Below are 24,091 nucleotides of genomic sequence, written 5' to 3' on the forward strand. Positions count from 1 at the left end.
ACCCAAAGTGATAGCTAAAATAAAACCTGACACGGTAGGAATGAGACAGACTCCGCTCCCGGCAAGGAAACAGCTTGCATCAAGACCATTGGTGGTGGTAGCTGCCTTCAGGTTAGCCCCCAACTCATGGGGACCCCATGCCCAACGGAACAAAATGATGCCTGGGCCTGTGCCGTCACCATGATGGTTTAAGGATCGAACAGTTGTGCTCCATTGGGTTTTCCTTGGCTGATTTTCAGAAGTAGATCACCAGGCCTTTCTTCCAAGGCACCTCCGGGTGGACTTGAACTGCCAACTTCAGGTTAGGAGCCCAGCACTCAACCGTTTTGCGTCGCCCCGGAAATCCTGACCAGGGCTTCATATCGGTTCATTCTGGTTCAAACCCCTGCAGAGAATTTGCATTTCTAACAAGTTCCGTGGCAATGCTAATGCTGCAGTTAGGGACCAACTCTGAGAACCACTATTAGAGCAGTGGTCCTCAAATTTTATCATATATAAGAATCATCTGGGAATTGTTAAAATGTGGATTCTGATTCAGTATGTCTGGGCTGGAAATGCAAGTTATCAGCAGGGGTTTGAACCAGAATGAACCGGTTCAAAGCCCTGATCCTGTGATCCTGGCACATAGTTAAAAAAAAAAAAAAAAAACCTCATTGCCATGGTGTCAATTCCAACTCATAGCAACTGTATAGGGCATGGTAGAACTACACCATGAGCTTTCCAAGGCTGTAAACTTTAAAGAAAGCCGACTGCCACATCTTTCTCCCGCGGAGTAGCTGGTGGGTTCAGACTGCCTTTCGGTTAGCAGCCAAATACTTAACCACTGTACTACCAGGGCTCCTTATTAAGCCTAGTGCTTAATAAGCCCAGCGCTTAACCATCTGCATCACCCAGGTAATCCTGGCACAAATAAACGTTAGTTATTGTCATGGCTTGAATTGTGTACCCCAAAAATATCTGTCAACTTAGCTGGGCCATGAGTCCCAGTATTGTGTGATTGTCCAGCATTTTATGTGACTTTCCTATATGTTGTAAATCCTATCGCTATGATGTAATACAATAGATTAGCGGCAATTCTATTCATGAGGTCTACAAGAGTAGGTAGTGTCTTAAACCAATCTCTTTTGATATATAAAAGAAAGAAGCAAGCAGAGAGACATGGGGACCTCATACCACCAAGAAAGCAGCGCCGGGAGCAGAGCGCAACTTTGGACCTGAGGTGCCTGTGCTGACATGCTCCCAGGCCAAGGGAAGACTGATGACAAGGACCTTCCTCCAGAGCAGACGGAGAAAGCCTCCCGCTAGAGATGGATCCCTGAATTCAAGACTTCTAGCTTACTGGACTGTGAGAATAAACTTCTCTTTGTTTAGCTTACTGGACCGTGAGAATAAACTTTTCTTTGTTAAAGCCGGTTTTTTAGTGGTTACCACTTGTGGTATTCTGTTATAGCAGTACTAGATGACTAAGACCGTTATTATTCCACTTAGGTGAGTGCTCAATAAATATTTGTTAACGAGAAAGATTGCAGGCTTATTGGCCAGGAAGTAAGTTGGAAGGCAGAAGCCTGGCCCCAGCACACAATAGGTGCTCAGGACACCTGCTGTTTAGAGGCGGGCCTTGCACTTAGTTCTGGGAGGCAGGCGCAGGGTTTGGCCACCCCTGGCCAGGTGCCAGGCCCTGTTTTTCAGGGCACAGCAAGTAACATCACCTCTCCAGGGTGATGGTTGTTGACCAGCCTGGGGCTTAACTAACTTGATATGATGGGATTCTCTCCTGCCTTACCCTGACGCTCTGGAGGACTGAAGTGGCCCCTTAGGACCTCTTCCCCTTCTTGGAGAACCCTGGCCCGAGCTTCCATGAGATCTTGGTCTTTATCCAGCTCTCCAAAATAGCTCAGCTGATCTAGGCAGGAAGTCTCGGGCAAGCTGGTTTTGTACACAAGCTCAAGGTGTGGGGGAAAAGTTTGCATGGAATCAGGGGGATCTGGAAGGCAGAGTGTCCTGGAACCGGTAGCATTCCAGCCTCCTGACCCCGTGTAAGGCCAGGGGCAAAGCTTGCTCCTCTCGTGCCTGGTCTCCCCATCTGTACTCTGGCTCTGTCCTGGTTCCTCTGCTCCAGCTCCCTCATTGTTCATGGTGTTTCCACACTTGCGCTCCTACACTAGGTGGCCAGATTTTGCAAATAAAAATATAGGACACCAGTTCAATCTAAATTTCAGATAAACAACACATTTTTTTTAGTACAGCTATGTTCCAAATGGAAACCTTGGTGGCGGAGTGATTAAGAGCTACAGCTGCTAACCAAAAGGCCAGCAGTTCAGATCCACCAAGCGCTCGTTGGAAACCCTATGGCGCAGTTCTACTCTGTCCTGTAGGGTCACTATGAGTTGGAATCAACTCGATGGCAATGGGTTTTTGGTTTTTTTTTCATGTTCCAAATATTGCATGGCACACATATTGCATGGGACACAACCAGTTTAAACATGTTGGCATCAGGTCGACTTTGACTCATGGTGACCCCATGTGTATCAGGGTGGAACTGTGCTTTACAGAGTTTTCAATGGTGGTTTTTCAGCAATTGATCACCACCACACCTTTCTTCCACGGTAAGGTGCCTCTGGGTGGACTTGAACCACCAGACTTTAGATCAGCAGCCAAGTGCATTGGCAGTTTGCACCACCCAGGGACTCCACATGGGAAATGTTGTTGTTAGGTGCCATTGAGTCCATTCTGACTCATAGTGACCCTATAGGACAGAGTAGAACTGCCCAGTGGGGTTTTCCAGGCTGTAATCTTTACAAGACTGCCAGGTCTTTCTCCTGCAGACCTCCTGCGTGGGTTTGAACCGCCAACCTTTTTATTAACAGCTGAGCACTTAAGCATTTCACACCAGGGCTCCTTACATGGGAAAGACTTATACTAAAAAAAAATTATTCGTTGTTTACCTAAAATTCTAGGAGCCCTGGTGGCGCAGTGGTTAAGCACTTGGCTGCTAAATGAAAGGTCGGTGGTTGAATCCCACAGCTGCTCTGTGGAAGAAAAATGTGGCAGTCGGCTTCTGTCAAGATGAACCACATTTTGCTTATCCATTCATCAGTGGATGGACATTTGGGCTGTTTCCACTTTGGGGATATTATGAATAATACTGCTATGAACATTTTCACGTAAAAATCTTTGAGCGGATATTTGTTTTCATTTATCTTGGGGTACCCAGGAATGGAGCAGTGGAGCCCTTGTGGTACATCAGTTAAGAGCTTGGCAGCTAACCAAAAGGTGGGCAGTTTGAATCCACCAGCTGCTCTTTGGAAACCCTACAGGGCAGTTCTGCTCTGTACTATAGGGCTGCTATGAGCTGGAATCAACTCTACAGCAATGGGTTCGGTTTTGGTTTATGGTAAGCAGCAGTCAAGAAATCAATGTATTGGATTGGGCAAATCTGCTGCAAAAGACCTCTCTGAGGTGTTAAAAAGTGAAGATGTCACTTTGAGGACTAAGGTGCCCCTGACCCACGCCGTGGTATTTTCAATTGCCTCACACGCATGCAAAGGCTATGTGTACAGTGGATGAGGAAGACTGAAAAAGGACTGATGACTTTGATTTATGATGTTGGCAAAGAACGTTGAGTATACCATGGACTGCCAGAAGAAGGAACAAATTTCTCTTGGAAGAAGTACAGCCAGAATGCTTCTTAGAAGCATGTTGTCAGGAGGGACCAGTCCCCGGAAAAAGACATCATGCTTGGTATATTAGAGGGTCAGCAAAAAAGAGGAAAACCCTCAATGAGATGGACTGACACAGTGGGTGCAACAGTGGGCTCAAGCATAGCAGTGACTGTGAGGATGGCACAGGATCGGGCAGTGTTTTGTTCTGTTGTACACAGTGTCACTATGAGTCGGAACCGACTTGACAGCACCTAACAGCAACAACACAGGTGGCACAAATGGCTTACGCTTGGCTGCTAACATAAAGGTTGGCAGTTAGAACTCGCCCAGCAGCACTGCAGAAGAAAGACCTGGTAACCCGCTTCCCTTAAGATTACAACCAAGAAAATCCTATGGAGCAGCTCTACCCTGTAACACATGGGATCACTATGGTTGGGAATCAACTTGATGGCAACTAACAAAAACAACATTTTAAAATATGTTTAACTTTTTTAAAAAAAGAAACCAGATTTATTGAGATATATTCCACATATATAAAGGATCTTTTATTTTTTGAGACAGTTGTTGGGTGCGGTAAAGTCAATTTTTGACTCATGGTGATCCCATGTGACAGAGTAGAACTACCCCATAAGGTTTTCTAGGCTATGATCTTTACGAGAGCAGATTGCCAGGTCTTTTTCCCACAGAGCTGATGGGTGCAAACCTTTGGGTTAGTAGCTGAGCTCCTAACCATTGTGCCATCAGGGATCCTTCTCACTACATAAAAGAAGAAAAAGGCTAGTGCCTATTCACCCTTCAATGCTGTAGTTAAACACACCTCTTGCTGAAAGCCTTCCCTGGTACCCCAGGCTAAACGGAAAAAAACAAAAACAAAACTTTTTTCTTAAGCACTCTACTTCTTTCACTTTGCATTTGCATAGCTTATTTGCAACTAAATGGTTTATTTGTTTGGGCATTTTTAGAAAACGTTCTTTGCAGGACTGAGTTCCTCAAAGGCACCCTTACAAATATATGCTGTTCCCAGCCATTCCTATTGTCGGTCACAGTTTTGAGCTCCAGAAAAGGGCTGGGTTGGGGGCTGATGAAGTAATTTAATCCTAAAACCCTGTAAAATCGGTGCTATTATGGGTCCCATTTTACAGGTGGGAAGATGCACAGAGAGATTAAATAATTTGGCCATGCAGAGCTCAATACATTTTTCTTGAGTGAATTAATATGTATATTGGGTATTTTGCGTTTCAGTATGTATACTGAGAAGCCCTGGTGGCGCAGTGTTTAAGAGATTGGCTGCTAACCAAAAGGTCGGCAGGCGGTTCGAAACCACCAGCAGCTCCTTGGAAACCCTATGGGGTAGTGCTACTCTGTCCTATAGGGTCGGTATGAATCGGAATCGACTCGATGGCAACGGATTTGGTTATTTTTGGTTTTATGTATATTAAGCACACACAGAATGTACGCAATAAACTTTTCATAAGTGAATAAATGAACAAGCATGCTGGGCATTTTGTGGTTCTTTGGCCTGACACCTCCCCACCACTGTATGGCCCACCCCGTCTCCTAAGCCTCGCCCCCTAGAGTTGGCGAGGGCTCGTCGGTGTTTTGAGTTGAACCTCTTCTTTTACAATATCCAATGGCTGACACCTACTTAAGCGTCTCCTCCCGTGGTAGCCAATGCCCACTCGGTACCTTGAGGCGCTTCTCTTGTCGTAACCAATAGCCTTTATTCGCACATTAAGCCCCGCCTCCCGAGCAGGAGGCTCTAGTCACCCGTCGCCTACATTCATTGGGCCTTTTCTCCTGTGTTATCCAATGGTCTGTCCCTCTTTCAAAGCCCTTCCTCCTGTGGTAGCCTATGGCCCCCCCCATACCCCAAGCCCCGCCCCGAAGGAGCCTGGCTCCTCCGTTTCCCTCCTCCCACCTTCCCCTTTCACCTCCCATAACCTCCGCCCTCCTCCCATTAGGCCGCTGGATCACGCCCCTTGACTCTGCCCGTTACCCAATCCCGTTAACTCGCTCTGCTCCAACCCCTCTTCTTATTGGTCCTCGCTCTCCTCCATCCCCGCACGTGGCCCTGAGCGGCGGGGTTGCCTGCCTGTGAGGGCCAGAAGGTGGGACTTCCGGCGGAGCCGAGCCCAATAAGCACGCGCCGGCCCGCTGCCCCGGCGGCCGCACCCGCCTCCTCAGAGTAGCGCTCCCGCCCCCGGCTTCGCCTCCCGCTGCCGCCGTTGCTGCTGCTGCCGCCGCCTCCCGCGGCTCGGGCCCCCTGCCGCCAGCATGCCGCACGCCTTCAAGCCCGGGGACTTGGTGTTCGCCAAGATGAAGGGCTACCCGCACTGGCCGGCCCGGGTGAGGCCGCGCTGGAGATGGGCCAGGCGAGGTGGGGGGTGGAGCAGAAGGGGCCCTGGGCCCGGGGGAGCCGCGCGCCGGAGGTCCGGGGGGCCCGCGGCGCCCGCGCGCTGGAGTCTGGGGTGGCCCGGGGGTCCCGCACACTGGAGCCCGGCGGGGCCAGGCCCGAGGGACCCGCGCGCTGGTGATCCGGGGGGGCCCGAGGGTCCCGCGCGCTGGTGATCCGGGGGGGCCCGAGGGTCCCGCGCGCTGGAGTCCAGGGGGGCCGGGCCTGAGGGACTTGCGCGCTGGAGGTCCGGGGGGCCTGGAGCCAAGGGGCACGGAACCGGGGCCTGAAGGGGCAGAGTCAAGGCTGAGTGTCAGCGGGGGGCAGGGTTCAAGTGCGAGGGAGGTCTGAGGGTCTGAGGGGGCTGGGATTTGAGGAGGGGGGAAATACCTGAGGGGAGGGAGGTACCCCAGGCTGCAGGAGCCAGAGGGGCCGAGGGCCGTGGTGGAGGGAGGGATCGAGGTGAGGATGCGGGAACGTAAAGGGGTTGGAGGTCACGGCTGAGGGGAGCCGGGGGCCATGTCTGAGGGTCTGAGAAAGGCCAGGGTTGGAAATGGGGCTGGGGGCTGCGTTCCCAAGGCCACTGGCGCTGAGGGGACCACATCAGAGAATGAGAGGCCTGAGGGACCAGGGGGCCGAATAAGGCTTGTTGGGGGGTCTCTGGGGACTGGCACCCTGAGGGGTCCCCCCCCCGCTCTGGTGGAAGAGGCTGAATGAGCTGATCAGGCACCCGAGTGGGCAGCCCAGGACTGTGGGACAACTTGGTGTTGGGGTGCTTCTCACTGATGCTTGAAACACAGACCAGCCCTGGGCTACTGGGGCTCAAGCCCCAAAAGGAGCGCATTTGAGGAAGAGAGCTGGGCCAAGGAGACTTTGGGGTACCCCTTTTGAGGAAGCTGGGGTCTGAGGGAGCCAGGTGGTCCTAGGGGTCCAGGTCTGAAGGGGGTGCTGAGTCTCGGGGTGCTGAGTCTGGGGGTCCCGAGTGTAGATCCCGAATCTGTAGATGAGAGACAGGGCAGAGCGGAGGAGGGACCTGGAGAGTATTGTCATTTTTATGTCTTAGGGCTTATGTTACCCCAGGACTGAGGTTGGTGGTATTTACATGGTGGCAAAACTGGAGGAATTAGGGGTTTCTGGGGGTCCCGACAGCCGGGAGAAGGCTGGAAGGATGAGGCTGAGGGTTCAGTGGGAAGAAAACAAGAAGGGGAGTCGTCCTGGGCAGTCCTGGGGATCCCGGGGAATTTGCGTGGCTCACTGCCCCGGGTGGATGTAAGCGAGGGTTTCCGTTCAGAAAGGCCGCCACAGGGTGCCAGGAGGTGGCGCAGGGGACAACTGCCCAGCAGCTCGGAGAGCTCAGGGCTGTTGGAGCATCAGGGGCGTGTCCCGCGTGGGGCGGGAGCAGCCGCTGGGCCCGGCAGGCGAGCTGGGGTGGTACCAGCTCAGGCTGAGTTTGGGGATGCCGCTGCGGGAGAGTGAGGTGTTTGAAGGTGGATGTGCTTGGCCGAGGACTTTGAGAAAGTAGCCCAGGGGAGCCCTGAAAGAGAAGGCAGCCGGGGGCCTGGGGCAGGGAAAACTCAAGCAGCTACCGAGGAGATGGATAAGAGGGCCGTGAAGGAATGCGTGGAGAGCCGAGAACCCACCCTAACCTGATCTCCGTGGGCTTATTTGTATGGAGGAAACCAGGCGATAGAACTTTGCAGATACTTCCCTCCTTTCCCTGTTCCTTTCCTTGCCCAGACCCAGCTTATCCTTTTCCCCCCTTCCCCAGGCTGCTCGCTAAGCCCCGAACATTTCCAAGCACCTGATTGGAAGTGAAGGGTCTGCTAGCCTCCTGTGGGGAGGTGACTGACAGCTGCCGGAGCCCGTGGGCCTAGAGGGAGGGGGTGGGACTTCCTGGATGCTGAGGGCCTGTCTCCTGCAGCCCACCCCCCACTCTCTGCCTCCTTGGAGCTGCCAGCTGCAGCCTGAGCCCCAGAAGCCTCTGGGGGACCACCCACAGATCGCCTCTTTGCGGGAGGGGGTCCAGTGGGAGGGCTCTGGAAGTCCTAGAAGCTGAGCTCGGCCCCACCCCCCTGGTCGCTTCGGAGAACCATATTTGGCCTTACTCAGGTGAAGCACCTGCGGGGGGTGGGGAGTGGGGGGGTCGCCTTCTTCCTGGGGGAGAGGGACCCACCTAGGGGTATGCAGTGGCATCCACAGAGGAAGGTAGAGTCTTATATGGAAGGTGATATATCCTCCTACCTTGAAGGACCCTCTCCTCCCAGCATGCTTTTCTCCAAGTCACTTGGCTGTTTTCTTGGTGATCTCCCGCGTCAGTGGGTGGACCTGGTCCCCCCCAGTCACCCCTAACTGCCCTGACCATCCCCTCGCTGCAGATCGACGATATTGCCGACGGTGCCGTGAAGCCCCCACCCAACAAATACCCCATCTTCTTCTTCGGTACACACGAGACGTAAGTGTTCTTGCCTGGGGGCTTGATCTTCCTGCCAGGTGCCTCCCACGGTGGCCTGGCTCACCTGGGGCCGGCCCGTGGTTCCTCTCTCCAGAGCCTTCCTGGGACCCAAGGACCTGTTCCCCTACGACAAGTGTAAAGACAAGTACGGGAAACCCAACAAGAGGAAAGGCTTCAATGAGGGGCTGTGGGAGATCGAGAACAATCCACATGCCAGCTACAGCGCACCTCCGGTGAGCACTCGGGGCGGAGAGAGCCCCATGCAGGCGGGCACGGCTGGAGGTGGGCTTTACCTCCTGTGTGGGGGAAGGAGGGGCCAGGCTTCCCCAGCCTTGGCACTGTCGACCTTTGGGGCTGAGTCCTTCTCTGGGGGAGGGGGCATCCTGTGCCCTGTAGGGTGTGGGCCGGCAGGATCCCTGGCCTGCACCCACTGCATACCCGTACCACATGACAACCAGGAATGTCTGCTGTATGATATGAGCTGAGGATCAAACTCAATTGTTTTCCAAATAGTGAACGCAGGGTTTCTCAGCCTCAATACTGTGGACATTTGGGGCTGTACCCTCCTCAAGGGTGGGGCCGTCCTGTGCACTGAAGTGTGCCGAGCAGCATCCCTGGCCTCTACCCACTTGATGCCAGTAGCACTCCCCCCCGCAAAATTGTCTCCAGACATTTGTCCAGCGTCCCTTGGGGGACAGAATTGCCCTTCCCTCCTCTCATTTCATTAGATCAGGCCCCTATTTATATTTTGTGCCTGGTAATTTGTTGTGTGGGGCAGCCCTGTGCACTGTAGGGTGTCGAGCAGCATCCCTGGTCTCCACCCACTTGGTGCCAGTATCACTCCCCCCACCCAGGTTGTGACCCCACAGATGTCTCCAGACGTGGCCCAGAGTCTCCCCGGGATGAGAGCCCTTGCTCTAGGATCAGCCTGAATTTACAAGTGTTGTGATCACTTTGATAACACCTTGTATTTTCTAAGAAAAAGAGCTGTTGGTTTTTTTGTTTTCCTTCCAAAAACCCTCTCTCCCTTCCCAATTACTGCCAGATTTGGATCCTGAAAAAAAAATTGTTTTTATGTATAAGAGTTCTTGGTCAGGTAGGGAAAGAGATGCCAAGAATCATGGGGGTGACATCTGGGCAGTCAGGCGGGGTCTGAGGGTCTTCAGGGAAAGGAAGGAGTTGAGAAAGGGGAAGTCAAATTGATAGAAAGCCCACCAAGGCCACAGAGGACGGGGGAGGGTGGCATTTCGGGGGGAGCTGTGGTTGAGAGGAAGCCAGCCAGGGTTTCTTCACTCTGCCCTTAACCACTGCTTTTGAGGTTGATGTGGGAGGTATGGGGAAGAGAAGTACCCTGGGCTTAGGAGGCGTGGGCAGGAAGTTGGCTGGGAGGTGAAGGGAACTGACCACAGAACGGGAAAGCTTGTGGACATCTGGGATGTTAGGGGAGAACGTGACACTTGGGACAGGCGGAAACCAGGAGTCAGAGAGGGCCTTGCTCAGCCTTTGGTTTTTGCGACCGGGGGAAGATTTGCTTCTGTGGTACCTGGTCTAGACTTGGAGTCTTGAGCTGGCCTCTCCGTCATCTTTGAGTGCCAGCGTTCACTCATTTATCTGGCGGACGTTTCTGTATTGACACCTGTCACCAGGTTTTGTGCTAGGGACCAGGAAGACAAGCAAATCAGACATGGCCTTTGCCTTCTGGGGACTTGGTCACCAGATGGCTCTGTGCGCTGAGGGGGGCCCATGTTTTCCGCATGTCTTGGTGGTGTGTTACTTTTCACTCCATGATGTGGGTAGAACGCAGAGGTTCTCTGTGGTTTGACGTTGTTATGTGACGTAGAGTTGTAGAACTGCCCCATAGGTTTTTTTTTTTTTTTTATGTATTTTGTTGTTGTGGAGAATATACACAGCAGAACATATGCCAATTCAGCAGTGTCTACGTGTACAATTCAGTGACGTTGATTATGTTCCCAGAGTTGTGCACCGTAGGGCTTTCTAGGCTGTAATCTTTACAGGAGCAGATTGCCAGGTGTTTCCCCTGTGGAGCCGCTGGGTGGATTCGAACCACCAACCTTTCAGCTAGCCGAGCACTTAATGTTGCACCAGCGGGGCGCCTTTCTGGTTCTGTACCCACTGCTGTTCCCTTTCTCCCCCAGACTTTGTGGGTCCACAGCTTGGAGAGATAGATCTGAAAGTCTTTGGGTAGTTGAGTTTCATGAGCTCCTTTTCTGGGCCCAGCTCAACTTTCTACGGTTACGTCCTCAGCTTATTACCTCCTGGTGAGTCATCTCACCATTTAATATTTATTGGGCTCCTGCAGCTTGCTAAGTACCGCGTAGATGCTTGCCCTCGAGGAAATGAAACTCGAAGATAAATTAAATAAACCTCGTACAAATTCCTCAAGTCGAGAGTAGTTACAGGTATCCGAGCTTATTGCCAGTCCTTGGTTCCCTAACCTGACTACACTTCCAAATGGGACCTTGGCTTAAAATGCAGATTCCCAGGTCACATGCCCTAGAGATTTTGAGTTAACAGTTTAGGGTGGAAGCCTGGAACTTTATTTTTTCTTTCCACCATCATCATTCTAGATGCTTCTTCTACAGCAAGTCCATGGACAGGCACTCAAGAAGCATTGCTTTCTGGGTAACCAAGCAGCCTCTTTTTTCAGCCTTGAAGTTTTTGTTTTATTTTTACGTTTTAAGTAGAATACAGGGTTATTGTACAAAATTCAAAAGGTAGAAAAACACACTTTGTTTTCCTCTCAAGATAGCCACAGCTCCCAGTTTCTTCTAGATTCTTCCACAATATTTTATTCAGATAAAAGCATATGTCTTTCTTTTAAAATTTTGTTTGCTTGTTTGATTGTGGTAAAATACATATAGTAGAACATTTACCAAATCAACATTTTTTACGTGTACAATTCAGTGACATTGATGACGTTCATCACATTCAGTCGTCACCACTGTCCATTTCCACGTGTCCCCCTCACCCTTGACAGAAACTCAGTGCCCCCTAAGCAGTGACTCCCGTTCTCCCCTCCCTCCTGCCCCTGCTCACCACTGGTAAACTTTGGTCTCTACTTTGGCCTATTCTGGGTATTTCACAGAAGCGAGCTCACATGAGATTTGTCCCTTTGTGACTGAGTGATTTCACTTAGCGTGATGTTTCGAAGGCTCATCCATGTTGTAGCACGCATCAGGACTTCCTTTCTCCTTATGGGTGAATGACACCCCGTTGTATGGATGGAGCACCTTTTTATCGACTTATCGTTTGGTGGACATTTAGGTTGTTCCCACCTTGTGGCTCTTGTGTACTGGTGTAAGGATTTCTGGCGGACGTTGGGGTACAGCTTTCTGTTTGCATTCCTTCCTTCACTTCTGGGTGTATATGTTTACCTGGGACTGGGGTTGCTGGATCAGATGGTACTTGGACGTTTCACTCTTTAAGGAACCGCCAAACTGTTCTCCGAAGTGGCTGTACCAAAACCAGCAGTGGATGAAGGTTCTGACTTTTTTGTTTTTCTGATCGTTGCCCTCTTAGGGTGAAACGCTGTCTTACTACGGTTTTGATTTGCGTCTGTCCAGTGACTAATGATGTCAAGCACCGTTTCACGTGCTCGTTGGCCACTCGTGAGTCTCCTTTGGTGAATACTTTCCTTTTTTAAGCATGTAATTCTGTACTTTGCTTTATTCACCCAACAGTGTATCTTGGTGACTGGTCCACGGGAACACACAGAGAGCAGCCTCCATCTTTCCAATGGCCCTCACTGAAGGAGTGTTCCTCAGACTGGTACCAGTTCGCACCCCCACCCACAGTGCGTGGGAAGGCCTGTCTCCCCAGCCCCTTTCTTAGTCAGTAGGTGAAAACGGTCCCTGAATGTGGTTGTAATGACTCTGTTCTTTGGTCTTCACAATGATCCTGAGGGTGGGCTGGGCAGGTGGTAGCATTTTCCCCGTTTTACAGATGAGTAGACTGAGGCGCACAGAGCTTGCTTGATTGCCTAGAGGGACCCAGCTCGAATCTGAGACCTTTTAGATCTAGACCAGGGTCTCTCCCCCTCAGCACTGGGGGCATTCAGGGTCAGATCCTTCTCTGGGGTGGGGGCTGCTATCCTGTGCACTGTAGAGTGTCGAGCAGCATCCCTGGCCTCCACCTACTCAATGCCAGTAGTACCCCTCCCCCAGTGATGACAACCACAAATGTCCCTAGACGTTACCAAGTGTCCCCTGGGGGCAGAATCGCCCTAGGTGGGAACCCCTGGGTTAGGGGCTTCCACTCAGTGCAGCCTTGTGCCTTGGTAGACAAAGACATAAAGGAACTCATCCAAGGTTTTCAAGCTTGTTCGCAACATTGCTGGGCTGGGGCTCAAACCCTGGCTTCCCTGCTCCGGGCCAGCGTTCTTTATGTGAGCCCAGTGCTGTGGGGTTGGAGGTCAGACTAGCTAGGGGTTGAGCCCGTCACCAAGTGGCGGCTGTTACTGTCTACTCCATCTGCCTGAACAAGGCAGGGAGCCTGGAAAATAATCTCTAAACGAAAGACATCTCGGGTCGAGAGCCCTGCTTCATGGGCAGCGGGCCCTGGGTTCAAGTCCTGGCTCTTCCACTTGCTAGCTCTGTGCGTTGGGGCTTGATGTCCTCTCTCTGAGCCTCAGTTTCCCCTCTGAAACAGGACAGTGACCCCCCTCCCCTGCCTCACGCGCAGAATCAGGGAGAAGATGCACATGAAACCCCTTGCGTGCTGTATTGCCCGTGCTTGTTGACAGTGGTGGCGGTTGGGAGTGAGGGACAAGGCTGCATCCTTCCTTCCTCTCCCACGGTGAGGCCCCTGGGTGGTGCACAGTCTGTGCTCAACTGCTAACCTAAAGGTTGGTGGTTCAAGCCCACCCAGCGGTGCCGTGGAAGGAGACCTGGCAGTCTGCTTCTGTTGAGATTATAGCCAAGATTTACAACAACGACAAAAAGAGAGTAGCAGCAGAGGCTGCTTGTGTACGACCGGACACCTCGTGGGATTTGATTTTCTGGAGGTTTAAGGTCATGGTTCATGGGGCATCCCAGTTAATTGGCCTAGTAACACGTTTAGTGCTTCTGTTCTGCCTCCTAGTTCATTGCATAGTGCCTGGAGTCCTAAAAGCTTGCAGGCAGCCGTCCAAGGTATAGCACTTGGTCTCCATTCACCTGGAGCAACAGAGGACGAAGGAGAGTCAGGAATAGAAGGCAGATACGGAATGTGTGGCTAATTGCCTCCATAAACAACTCCCTTCTTTGCCATGAGACCAGAAGAACTGGATGGTGCCTGGCTACCCAGTGCCTGGCTAGCACTGCCAAACATTTTGATGAAAGATTCTGTAGAAGAACCCTGATCAAAAGGGGGAAAACGTAGAGCAGAATTTCAAATTCTCAGGGACACCAGACGTGAAAGTTGGGTGAAGCCCTGAAACTATTGCCCTGAGATAATCTTTAAATCTTAAACCAAAAATATCCCCTGAAGTCTTCTTAAAACCAAACAATAGTTTAGCTTAACTAGCAAAAAATGCCTGCCTTGAGCATTATGCTCTTGTGAGAACTATCTCTATGGGATCAAATTGACAACAGCAACTGGAAGGATGATGTAGGAGCCTTAGGGGGCAGTGAGTTATGTCAATGGAGGAGGAACGACTCAGGAAAGGAGGATGAGAATGGTTGCACAACTTGAAGAATGTAATCGGTGTCACTGGATTGTACATGGAGACGCTGTTGAATTAGGGTATATTTTATTGTGTAGTTTCTAAACAACAACAAAGTAAGTAAATTTAAAAGAGAAAAAAAGCCAAGAAAACCTTATGTTGTACTCTGTGACACATGGGTCACGTTGAGTCGGAACCCACTCACCAGCAGCCAACAACAACTTCCCCACCTTCTCTGCCCTCCGGCTCCACCAGGGCACTGAGAGGAACAAACTGCCAGCCTCACTCACTGACTCATCGGGGCCTGAGATGCTTTAAAGTTGGCCGGCTCGTGGCCTTACGTTTCCTGGTTCTTCTCTGTGCTGTCGGCACTTACGTTGTCTAAACCTCTTGGTGTGGATCACATTCCCTGACACCTCTGGTGAAAGGTCGTTAGAGCCCAGCGGGCTGACCCCAGTGGATCCAGAGTTCTGGTCCCGGCTTTCCCAGCTAGCCTGATGCAGGGCAGGTCACGTCCCTTCCTGGAGACTGAGTTAATCCATTTGTGAAGTGGCGACATTGTTCGTCATCACCCCAGAGGGCTGTCAGGGCACACGTCAGATCTCAGGCGGTCACATGCTTGGCGGGAACCAGGAGGGGTTTGTAAAAAAGAGTAGCTGTATGCGGAGTCCCTAGGTGGTGCGAGCGGTGAATGTGTTCGCCTAGCCACTGTAAGATGGGTTCAAATCCTTTCAGAGGCAACTTGGAAGAAAGACCTGGCGATTTCCTGAAAAACCAGCCATTGATAACTGTAGAGCACAGAGCACAGTTCAGATCTGACCCACACAGGGGCGTCATGTGCTGGGGTCAGCTTGACGGCATCTGGTTAGTATCTGTGCAGTGGCCCATGCTAGGAGGCTAAAGCCGACCTGATTTTGTGTCCCAGCCCTGTCACTTATTGGGTGTGTGATCTTGAGCTGTTCTCCACCTCTCTCCACCTGTTTCCTCACCTGTACAGTGAGGATGAGAATTCCCGCCTGGTTCAGTGGTAGAACGCTCGCCTCCCGTGAGGCCTGGAGTCAGTTCCCGGCCAACGCACCTCACGTGCACCCACCACCCCTCTGTCAGCGGAGGCTTGCATGTTGCTAGGATGCTGAACAGGTTTAAACAGAGCTTCCAGACTGAGACGAACTAGGAAGAAAGGCCTGGTGATCTGCTTCTGAAAATCAGCCAGCGAATACTCTATGGATCACAACAGTCCAGTCTGGAATCGATAGTGGAGATGGCACAGGACCAGGCAGCGTTTTGTTTCGTTGTCCGTGGGGCCACCACATGTCGGGGCCGACTTGACAGCAGCAAATAGCAAGTAGAGGTAATCTCGTTAAATCTGGTAGTTCACGCTCGAGTATCACTGGTTCTTCGTGTTATGATGTCGTTAGCTGCCACCTGTCAGTGTGTCGTACTGTGGTGGCCTGCGTGTTGCTGTGTTGCTGGAAGGTGTGCCACCAGTGTTTCAGATACTAGCAAGGTCACCCATCCATGGTGGACAGGTTTCAGTGGCACTTTGAGACTAAGACAGACCAGGAAGAAGGCCCTGGCGGTGTATTTCTGAAAAAATTAGCCAGTGGAAACCTCATAGATGGCAGCGGAAGATTGTCTTAAGTGTTGTAATACTGACCCTGATCCTCGTGGTCCAAGATCCTCGCAACAGCCATTTAGTCTCTTACCCTCTGAGCTGCTGTTTCCAGCGAAAAACAGGTAACATCTTTCTTCTCCACCACCCAGGGGTGCTCCAGAGAAGTAGACCCGAGAGCCATCTATAAACGCTGCAAGAAAGGTGTGATAGCAACCAACCGTGAAAGTGCCCTGCTTCTCTCCTGGCGTTTTTGGTCTGGGGCTTGACCTACTTCACATTATCCTTTTTAGTCTCATTAAAGATTACACAGGCAGGGCCCTGTTTCCATGCCTAAGGCCCTTGCTCACAGGGCCACCAGGGAGACAAAACATGTTTGGCGCGGAGCCGCCAGGTCCTTTCAACACCTGGCTCTCGTTTTTCTTGTCACTCAGTGGGGACTGTGAGCCTGCATCTCTGCATAAAGGCCGGGGCAGCTCAGAGTGTGGCGGTGGGGGAAGAATAACCTGTTGCCATCTAGTCGATTCCCACTCATAGTGACCCTATAAGACAGAGAAGAATTGCCCCATAGGGTTTCCAAGGAGTGCCTGGTGGATTTGAACTGCCGACCTTTTGGTTGGCAGCCAAGCTCTTACCCACCGCACCACCAGGGCTCCAGGAGAAGAATCAAAAAACCAAACCCATTGCCACTGAGACGATTCCAACTCGTAGTGACCCTATATATAGGACAGGGTAGAACTGCTCCATACCGTTTCCAAGGAGCACCTGGTGGATTCAAACTGCCAACCTTTTGGTTAGCAGCTGAACTCTTAACCATTATGCCACCAGGGTTTCCTGGGGGAAGAATAGGAGGTTTAATAACAGAGTGACTGTCGGGGGCGGGGGGGGGGGGGCATTGAAGGAAGGCCCAGGTCGGTTCCACTCTCCTTCCCTGCTCTCCCTCCCTAGCCCCATCTGACACCCAGCTCTCATCCTGCGTTCCTGTCCTGCATTCTCTTTTGAGCATGTCCACTTGGATGGGGCCCTGAGGCCATGCCTTCAGCAGCTGTCCAGCCCTGAGACGGGGCCTCCTCCCGCTCTGGCTGTCCCACTGCAAGACCTCAGCCTGGCCTTGGCCTCTCTGCTTCTCCTTCCTCGGCTCACCTCTCAGGTCCTTTCAGGGTGGGGTTTGGAAACACGTCGTGCAGGTCCTGCTTTCTTCTTCCTCGGCCAGTGTGTATACTTCGCTCTGGTCCATTCCGCCCCTACTGGAATCACACCAAGACAAAGTGGCTTCTTTGGCTAATGGTCTTTGTTTTTTTTTCCCAGATAAAAGTCACATAACATAAAATTCACCATTTTAGCAATTTTTAAGTGTACGCTTCGGTGGCTTTTAGTACATTCACCATGTTGTGTGACCATAACCGCCACCCAATTCCAGAACATTCTCATCATGCCAAAAAGAAATCCCATATCCCTTACTCATCACCCCCCGTCTCCATGGATGTGCCTGTTCTGGACATTGCGTCTCACTCAGTGAGATCGGACACTACGTGGTCTGTGTTCAGCTTCCCTGATCGAGCGTGATAGTTCTGTGTCGTAGCATGTATCAGGACTTAGTTTCTTTTTATTTTAATTTTTATTGTGCTTTAAGTGAAAGTTTACAAATCAAGTCAGTCTCTCACATAAAAATTTATATACACCTTGCTGTATACTCCTAGTTGCTTTCCCCTTAGTGAGACAGCACACTCCTTCCTTGCACTCTCTATTTTCGTGTCCATTCGACCAGCTTCTGTCCCCCTCTGCCCTCATCTCCCTTCCAGATAGAAACTGCCCGTACAGTTTCATGTGTCTACTTGATCCAAGAAGCTCACTCCTCACCACTATAATTTTCTATCCCATAGTCCAGTCTAATCCCTGCCTGAAGGGTTGATTTTGGGAATGGTTTCTGTCTTGGGCTAACGGAAGGTCTGGGGACCATGGGGTCCTTCTAGTCTCATTCAGACCATTAAGTCTGGTCTCTATGAGAATTTGAGGTCTGCATCCCACTGCACTCCTGCTCCCTCAGGAGTTCTCTGTTGTGTTCCCTGTCAGGGCGGTCATCGATTGTAGCCGGGCACCATCTAGTTCTTCTGGTCTCAGGCTGATGTAGTCGCTGGTTTATGTGGCCCTTACTGTCTCTTGGGCTCGTTTACCTTGTATCTTTGGTGTTCTTCATTCTCCTTTGGTCCAGGTGGGTTGAGACCAACTGATGCATCATAGATGGACGCTTGCTAGCATTTAAGACCCCAGCCGCCACTCTTCAAAGTGGGATGCAGAATGTTTTTCTTAATAGATTTTATTATGTCAATTGACCTAGATGTCCCCTGAAACCATGTCCCCAAACCCCCACCTATGCTACGCTGGCCTTTGAAGCGTTCAGTTTATTCAGGAAACTTCTTTGGCTTTTGGTTTAGTCCATTTGTGCTGCCCTCTCTGTGTTGCGTGTTGTCTTTCTCTTCACCTAAAATAGTTCTTGTCTACTAATTAGTGAATACCTCTATTCCTCCCTCCCTCCCCACTCTCATAACCATCAAAGAGTATTCTCTATTTAAACTATTTCACGAGTCCTTGTAGTAGTGGTCTCATACAATGTTTGCCCTTTTGCAGCTGACTAATTTCACTCGGCATAACGCCTTCCAGATTCCTCCATGTTATGAATTTTTCACAGATTCATCATTGTTCTTTATTGGTGCGTAGTATTCCATTGTGTGAATATACCATAATTTATTTATCCATTCATCTGTTCATGGGCACCATGGTTGCTTCCATCTTTTTGCTATTGTAAACAGTGCTGCAGTGAACATCGTTTGTTCCTTTGTTCGTTTGTTAGGTACCGTTGAGTCGGTTCCGACTCATAGCGACCCTGTGCACAACAGAACGAAACACTGCCCGGTCCTGAGCCATCCTCACAATCATTGTTATGCTTGAGCTCATTGTTGCAGCCACTGTGTCAATCCACCTTGTTGAGGGTCTTCTTCTTTTCCGCTGACCCTGTACTCTGCCAAGCATGATGTCCTTCTCCCAGGGACTTATCCCTCCTGACAACATGTCCAAAGTGTGTAAAACACAGTCTCACCATCTTTGCTTCTAAGGAATATTCTGGATGTACTTCTTCCAAGACAGATTTATTCGTTCTTTTGGCAGTCCGTGGTATATTCGATATTCTTCACCAACACCACAATTCAAAGGTGTCAACTCTTCTTTGGCAGCTTTCACATGCATATGATGTGATTGAAAATACCATGGCTTGGGTCAGGCGCACCTTAGTCTTCAAGGTGACATCTTTGCTCTTCGACACTTTGAAGAGGTCCTTTGCAGCAGATTTGCCCAATGCAATGCGTCTTTTGATTTCTTAACTGCTGCTTCCGTGGCTGTTGATTGTGGATCCAAGTAAAACGAAATCCTTGACAACTTTAATCTTTTCTCCATTCGTCTCGATGTTGCTTATCGGTCCAGTTGTGAGGATTTTTGTTTTCTTTATGTTGAGGTGTAATCCATACTGAAGGCTGTGGTCTTTGATCTTCATCAGTAAGTGCTTAAAGTCCTCTTCACTTTCAGCAAGCAAGGTTGTGTCATCTGCATAACGCAGGTTGTTAATGAGTCTTCCTCCAATCCTGATGTCCCGTTCTTCTTCATATAGTCCAGCTTCTCGGATTATTTGCTCAGCATGCAGATTGAATAGGTATGGTGAAAGAATACAACCCTGACACACACCTTTCCTGACTTTAAACCAATCAGTACGCCCTTGTTCTGTCCGAACAACTGCCTCTTGATATATATAAAGGTTCCTTATGAGCACAATTAAGTGTTCTGGAATTCCCATTCTTTGCAGTGTTATCCATAATTTGTTATGATCCACACAGTCGAATGCCTTTGCATAGTCAATAAAACACAGGTAAACAGCCTTCTTTTTTTTTTTTAAACATCCTTCTGGTATTCTCTGCTTTCAGCCAGGATCCATCTGACATCAGCAATGATATCCCTGGTTCCACGTCCTCTTCTGAAACCGGCCTGAATTTCTGGCAGTTCCCTGTTGATATACTGCTGCAGCCATTTTTGAATGATCTTCAGCAAAATTTTGCTCGCCTGTGATATTAATGATATTGTTCTATAATTTCCACATTTGGTTGGATCACCTTTCTTGGGAATGGGCATAAATATGGATCTCTTCCAGTCAGTTGGCCAGGCAGCTGTCTTCCATATTTCTTGGCATAGACGAGTGAGCACCTCCAGCGCTGCATCTGTTTGTTGAAACATCTCAATTGATATTTCAACTGGTTTTTCACCAATGCCTTCAGAGCAGCTTGGACTTCTTCCTTCAGTACCATCGGTTCCTGATCATATGCCACCTCTTGAAATGGTTGAACATCGACTAATTCTTTTTGGTATAATGACTCTGTGTATTCCTTCCATCTTCTTTTGATGCTTCCTGCGTCATTTAATATTTTCCCCATGGAATCCTTCACTATTGCAACTGGAGGCTTGAATTTTTCTTCAGTTCTTTCAGCTTGAGAAACGCCAAGCACGTTCTTCCATTTTGGTTTTCCATCTCCAGCTCTTTGGACATGTCGTTATAATACTTTACTTTGTCTTCTCAAGCCGCCTTTTGAAATCTTCAGTTCTTTTACTTCATCAATTCTTCCTTTCGCTTTAGCTGCTTGACTTTCGAGAGCAAGTTTCAGAGTCTCCCCTGACATCCTTCTTGGTCTTCTGTTTCTTTCCTGTCTTTTCAATGACCTCTTGCTTTCTTCATGGATGACGTCCTTGATGTCATTCCACAACTCGTCTGGTCTTCAGTCAGTAATGTTCAATGCGTCAAATCTATTCTTGAGATGGTCTCTAAATTCAGGTGGGATATACTCAAGGTTGTATTTTGTCTCTCGTGGACTTGCTCTGATTTTCTTCAGTTTCTCTTGAACTTGCATATGAGCAGTTGATGGTCTGTTCCACAGTCGGCCCCTGGCCTTGTTCTGACTGATGATATTGAGCTTTTCCATCGTCTCTTTCCACAGATGTAGTCAGTTTGATTTCTGTGTGTTCCATCTGGCGAGGTCCATGTGTATTGTCGCCATTTATGTTGGTGAAAGAAGGTATTTGCAATGAAGAAGTTGTTGGTGTTGCAAAATTCTATCATTCAATCTCTGGCATTGTTTCTATCACCAGGGCCATAGTTTCCAACTACTGAGCCTTCTTCTTTGTTTCCAACTTTCGCATTCCAATCGCCAGTGATTATCAATGCATCTTGATTGCATGTTCAATCAATTTCAGACTGCAGCAGCTCATAAAAATCTTCTATCTCTTCATCTTTGGTCCTAGTGGTTGGTGCGTAAATTTGAATAATAGTCGTATTAACTGGTCTTCCTTGTAGGCATATGGATATTATCCTATCACTGACAGCGTTGTACTTCAGGATAGATCTTGAAAGGTTCTTTTTGACGATGACTGCAACACCATTCCTCTTCGAGTTGTCATTCCCAGCACAGTAGACTATATGATTGTCTGATTCAGAATGGCCAATACCAGTCCATTTCAGCTCACTAACGCCTAGGATATCAATGTTTATGTGTTCCATTTCATTTTTGATGATTTCTAATTTTCCTAGGTTCGTGCATCGTACATTCCAGGTCCTGATTATTAATGGATGTTTGCAGGTGTTTCTCCTCATTTTGAGTCATGCGACATCAGCGAATGAAGGTCCTGAAAGCTTTACTCCATCCATATCATTAAGGTCGACTCTACTTTGAGGAGGCAGCTCTTCCCCAGTCATCTTTTGAGTGCCTTCCAGCCTGGGGGGCTCATCTTCCAGCACTATATCAGACAATGTTCCGCTGCTATTCATAAGGTTTTCACTGGCTAATGCTTTTCCGAAGTAGACTGCTGGGTCCTTCTTCCTAGTCTGTCTTAGTCTGGAAGCTCAGCTGAAACCTGTCCTCCGTGGGTGACCCTGCTGGTATCTGAATACCGGTGGCATAGTTTCCAGCATCACGGCAACACGCAGGCCTCTACAGTATGACAAACTGACAGACACGTGGGGGGCAATGATCATGGGTGTGCATATATGTGTTCGTGTGAAGGCTCTTACTTTCCTAGGGTATATTCCAAGGAGTGGGATTGCTGATCGTATGGTGGTTCTAGTTTTTTAAGGAAGCGCCAAATCAATTCCCAAAGTGCTGGTCCCTTTTTACATTCCCACCAGCAGTGTATAAGTGCTCCAGTCTCTCCACAGCCTCTCCAACATTTATTATTTTGTGTGTTTTGGATTAATGCCAGCCTTGTTGAAGTGAGATGGAATCTTATTGCAGTTTTGATTTGCATTTCTGTAACCGCTAATGATCGTGAGCATTTTCTCATGTTTCTGTTAGTTACCTGAATATCTTTAGTGAAGTGCCTGTTCATATCCTTTGCCCGTTTTTTAATTGGGTTATTTGTCTTTTTGTAGTTGAGTTTTTGCAGTATCTTGTAGATTTTAGAGCTCAGACGCTGATCGGAAATGTCATAGCTGAAAACTTTTTCCCAGTCTGTAGATAATCTTTTTACTCTTTTGGTGAAGTCTTTGGATGGGCATAGGTGTTTGATTTTTAGGAGCTCCCAGTTATCTGGTTTCTATTCTGGTATTTGTGCATTGTTAGTAATGTTTTGTATACTGTTTATGCCATGTATTAGGGCTCCTGGCATTGTCCCTATTTTTTTTTTCCATCATCTTTATCGTTTTAGATTTTATATTTAGGTCTTCGGTCCATTTTGAGTTCGTTTTTGTGCATGGAGTGAGGTATGGGTCTTGTTTAATTTTTTTGCAGATGGATAGCCAGCACCATTTGTTGAAAAGACTGTCTTTTCCCCATTTAACTGACTTTGGGCCTTTGTCAAATAACAGCTGCCCATATGTGGATAGATTTATGTCTGGATTCTCAATTCTGTTCCACTGGTCTGTGTGTCTGTTGTTGTGCCAGTACCAGGCTGTTTTGACTACTGTGGCGGTATAAGAGGTTCTAAAATCAGAGAGTGTGAGGCCTCCCACTTTGTTCTTCTTTTTCAGTAATGCTTTACTTATCCAGGGCCTCTTTCCCGTCCATATGAAGCTGGTGATTTGTTTCTCCATCTCGTTAAAAAATGTTGTTAGAATTTGGATCGGAATTGCATTGTATCTATAGATGGCTTTTGGTAGAATAGAAATGTAGGTCTCTTTTGGTTTCTTGCAGTAGTGCCTTGTAGTTTTCTTTGTATAGGTCTTTTACGTCTCTGGTAAGATTTATTCCTAAGTATTTTATGTTCTTGGGGACTACTGTAAATGGTACTGATTTGGTGATTTCCTCTTCGATGTTCTTTTTGTTGGTGTAGAGGAATCCAACTGATTTTTGTAGGTTTGCTTTATATCCTGATACTCTGTTGAGCTCTTCTATTAGTTTCAGTAGTTTTCTTGAGGATTCTTTGGGGTTTTCTGTGTATGAGATCATGTTATCTGCAAATAGAGATAGTTTTACTTCTTCTGTACCAATCTGGGTGCCCGTTATGTCTTCATCTAGCCTAATTGCTCTGGCTAGGATTTCCAGCACCATGTTGAATTAAGAGTGATGATAAAGGGCATCCTTGTCTGGCTCCCAATCTCAAGGGGAATGCTTTCAGGTTCCATTTAGGACGATGTTGGCTGTTGGCTTTATATAAATGCCCTTTATCATGTCAAGGAATTTTCCTTAGATTCCTATTTTGTCGAGAGTTTGTGTCATGAATTGGTGTTGAACTTTGACTAATGCCTCTTCAGCATCAATTGATAAGACCATGTGGTTCTTGTCTTTTGTTTTATTTATATGAGGGATTACATTGTTTTTCTAATGTTGAACCATCCCTGCGTACCTGGTATGAAACCCACTTGGTCATGGTGAATTATTTCTTTGATATGTTGTTGAATTTTATTGGCTAGAATTTTGTTGAGGATTTTTGCCTCTAAGTTATGAGGGATATAGGTCTGTAACCTGCCTAAGTTGTATTCTGTCCTTTTTTTGTGGTGTCTTTACCTGTTTTTGGTATCAGGGATATGCTAGAATGAGTTTGGAAGTATTCCGTCCTTTTCTATGCTCCGAAATATCTTAAGTAGTAGTGGTGTTAACTCTTTTCAAAGTTTGGTAGAACTCTGCAGTGAAGCCCACTGGGCCAGGGCTTTTTTTTTGTTGGGAGTTTTTTGATTCCCTTTCCAATGTTTTCTTTTGTTATGGGTTTATTTAGTTGTTCTTTTTTTTTAGCTCTGTTTGTGTTAGTTTAATCCAAACAACCTGGTGCCGTCAAGTTGATTCTG

General features: G+C 48.7%; 1 protein-coding gene across 2 annotated transcripts in view; it reads left to right on the top strand.

The window, feature by feature from the left end:
• Positions 1-5,867: 5,867 nt before the first annotated feature.
• The window catches only part of HDGFL2 (HDGF like 2), a 30,707-nt gene continuing 12,483 nt past the window's right edge, over positions 5,868-24,091 (top strand). For both annotated transcript variants that reach the window (XM_003421900.4, XM_064280321.1), the window contains exons 1-3: positions 5,868-6,008; positions 8,430-8,506; positions 8,601-8,739. In XM_003421900.4, coding sequence (XP_003421948.2) covers positions 5,937-6,008; positions 8,430-8,506; positions 8,601-8,739 — 288 coding nt within the window. In that variant the 5' untranslated portion in view covers positions 5,868-5,936. The remainder of the gene's footprint in view (positions 6,009-8,429; positions 8,507-8,600; positions 8,740-24,091) is intronic.

Source organism: Loxodonta africana, chromosome 3 (genome assembly GCF_030014295.1).
Source record: "Loxodonta africana isolate mLoxAfr1 chromosome 3, mLoxAfr1.hap2, whole genome shotgun sequence".
In the NCBI taxonomy this organism is placed as follows: Eukaryota; Metazoa; Chordata; class Mammalia; order Proboscidea; family Elephantidae; genus Loxodonta; species Loxodonta africana.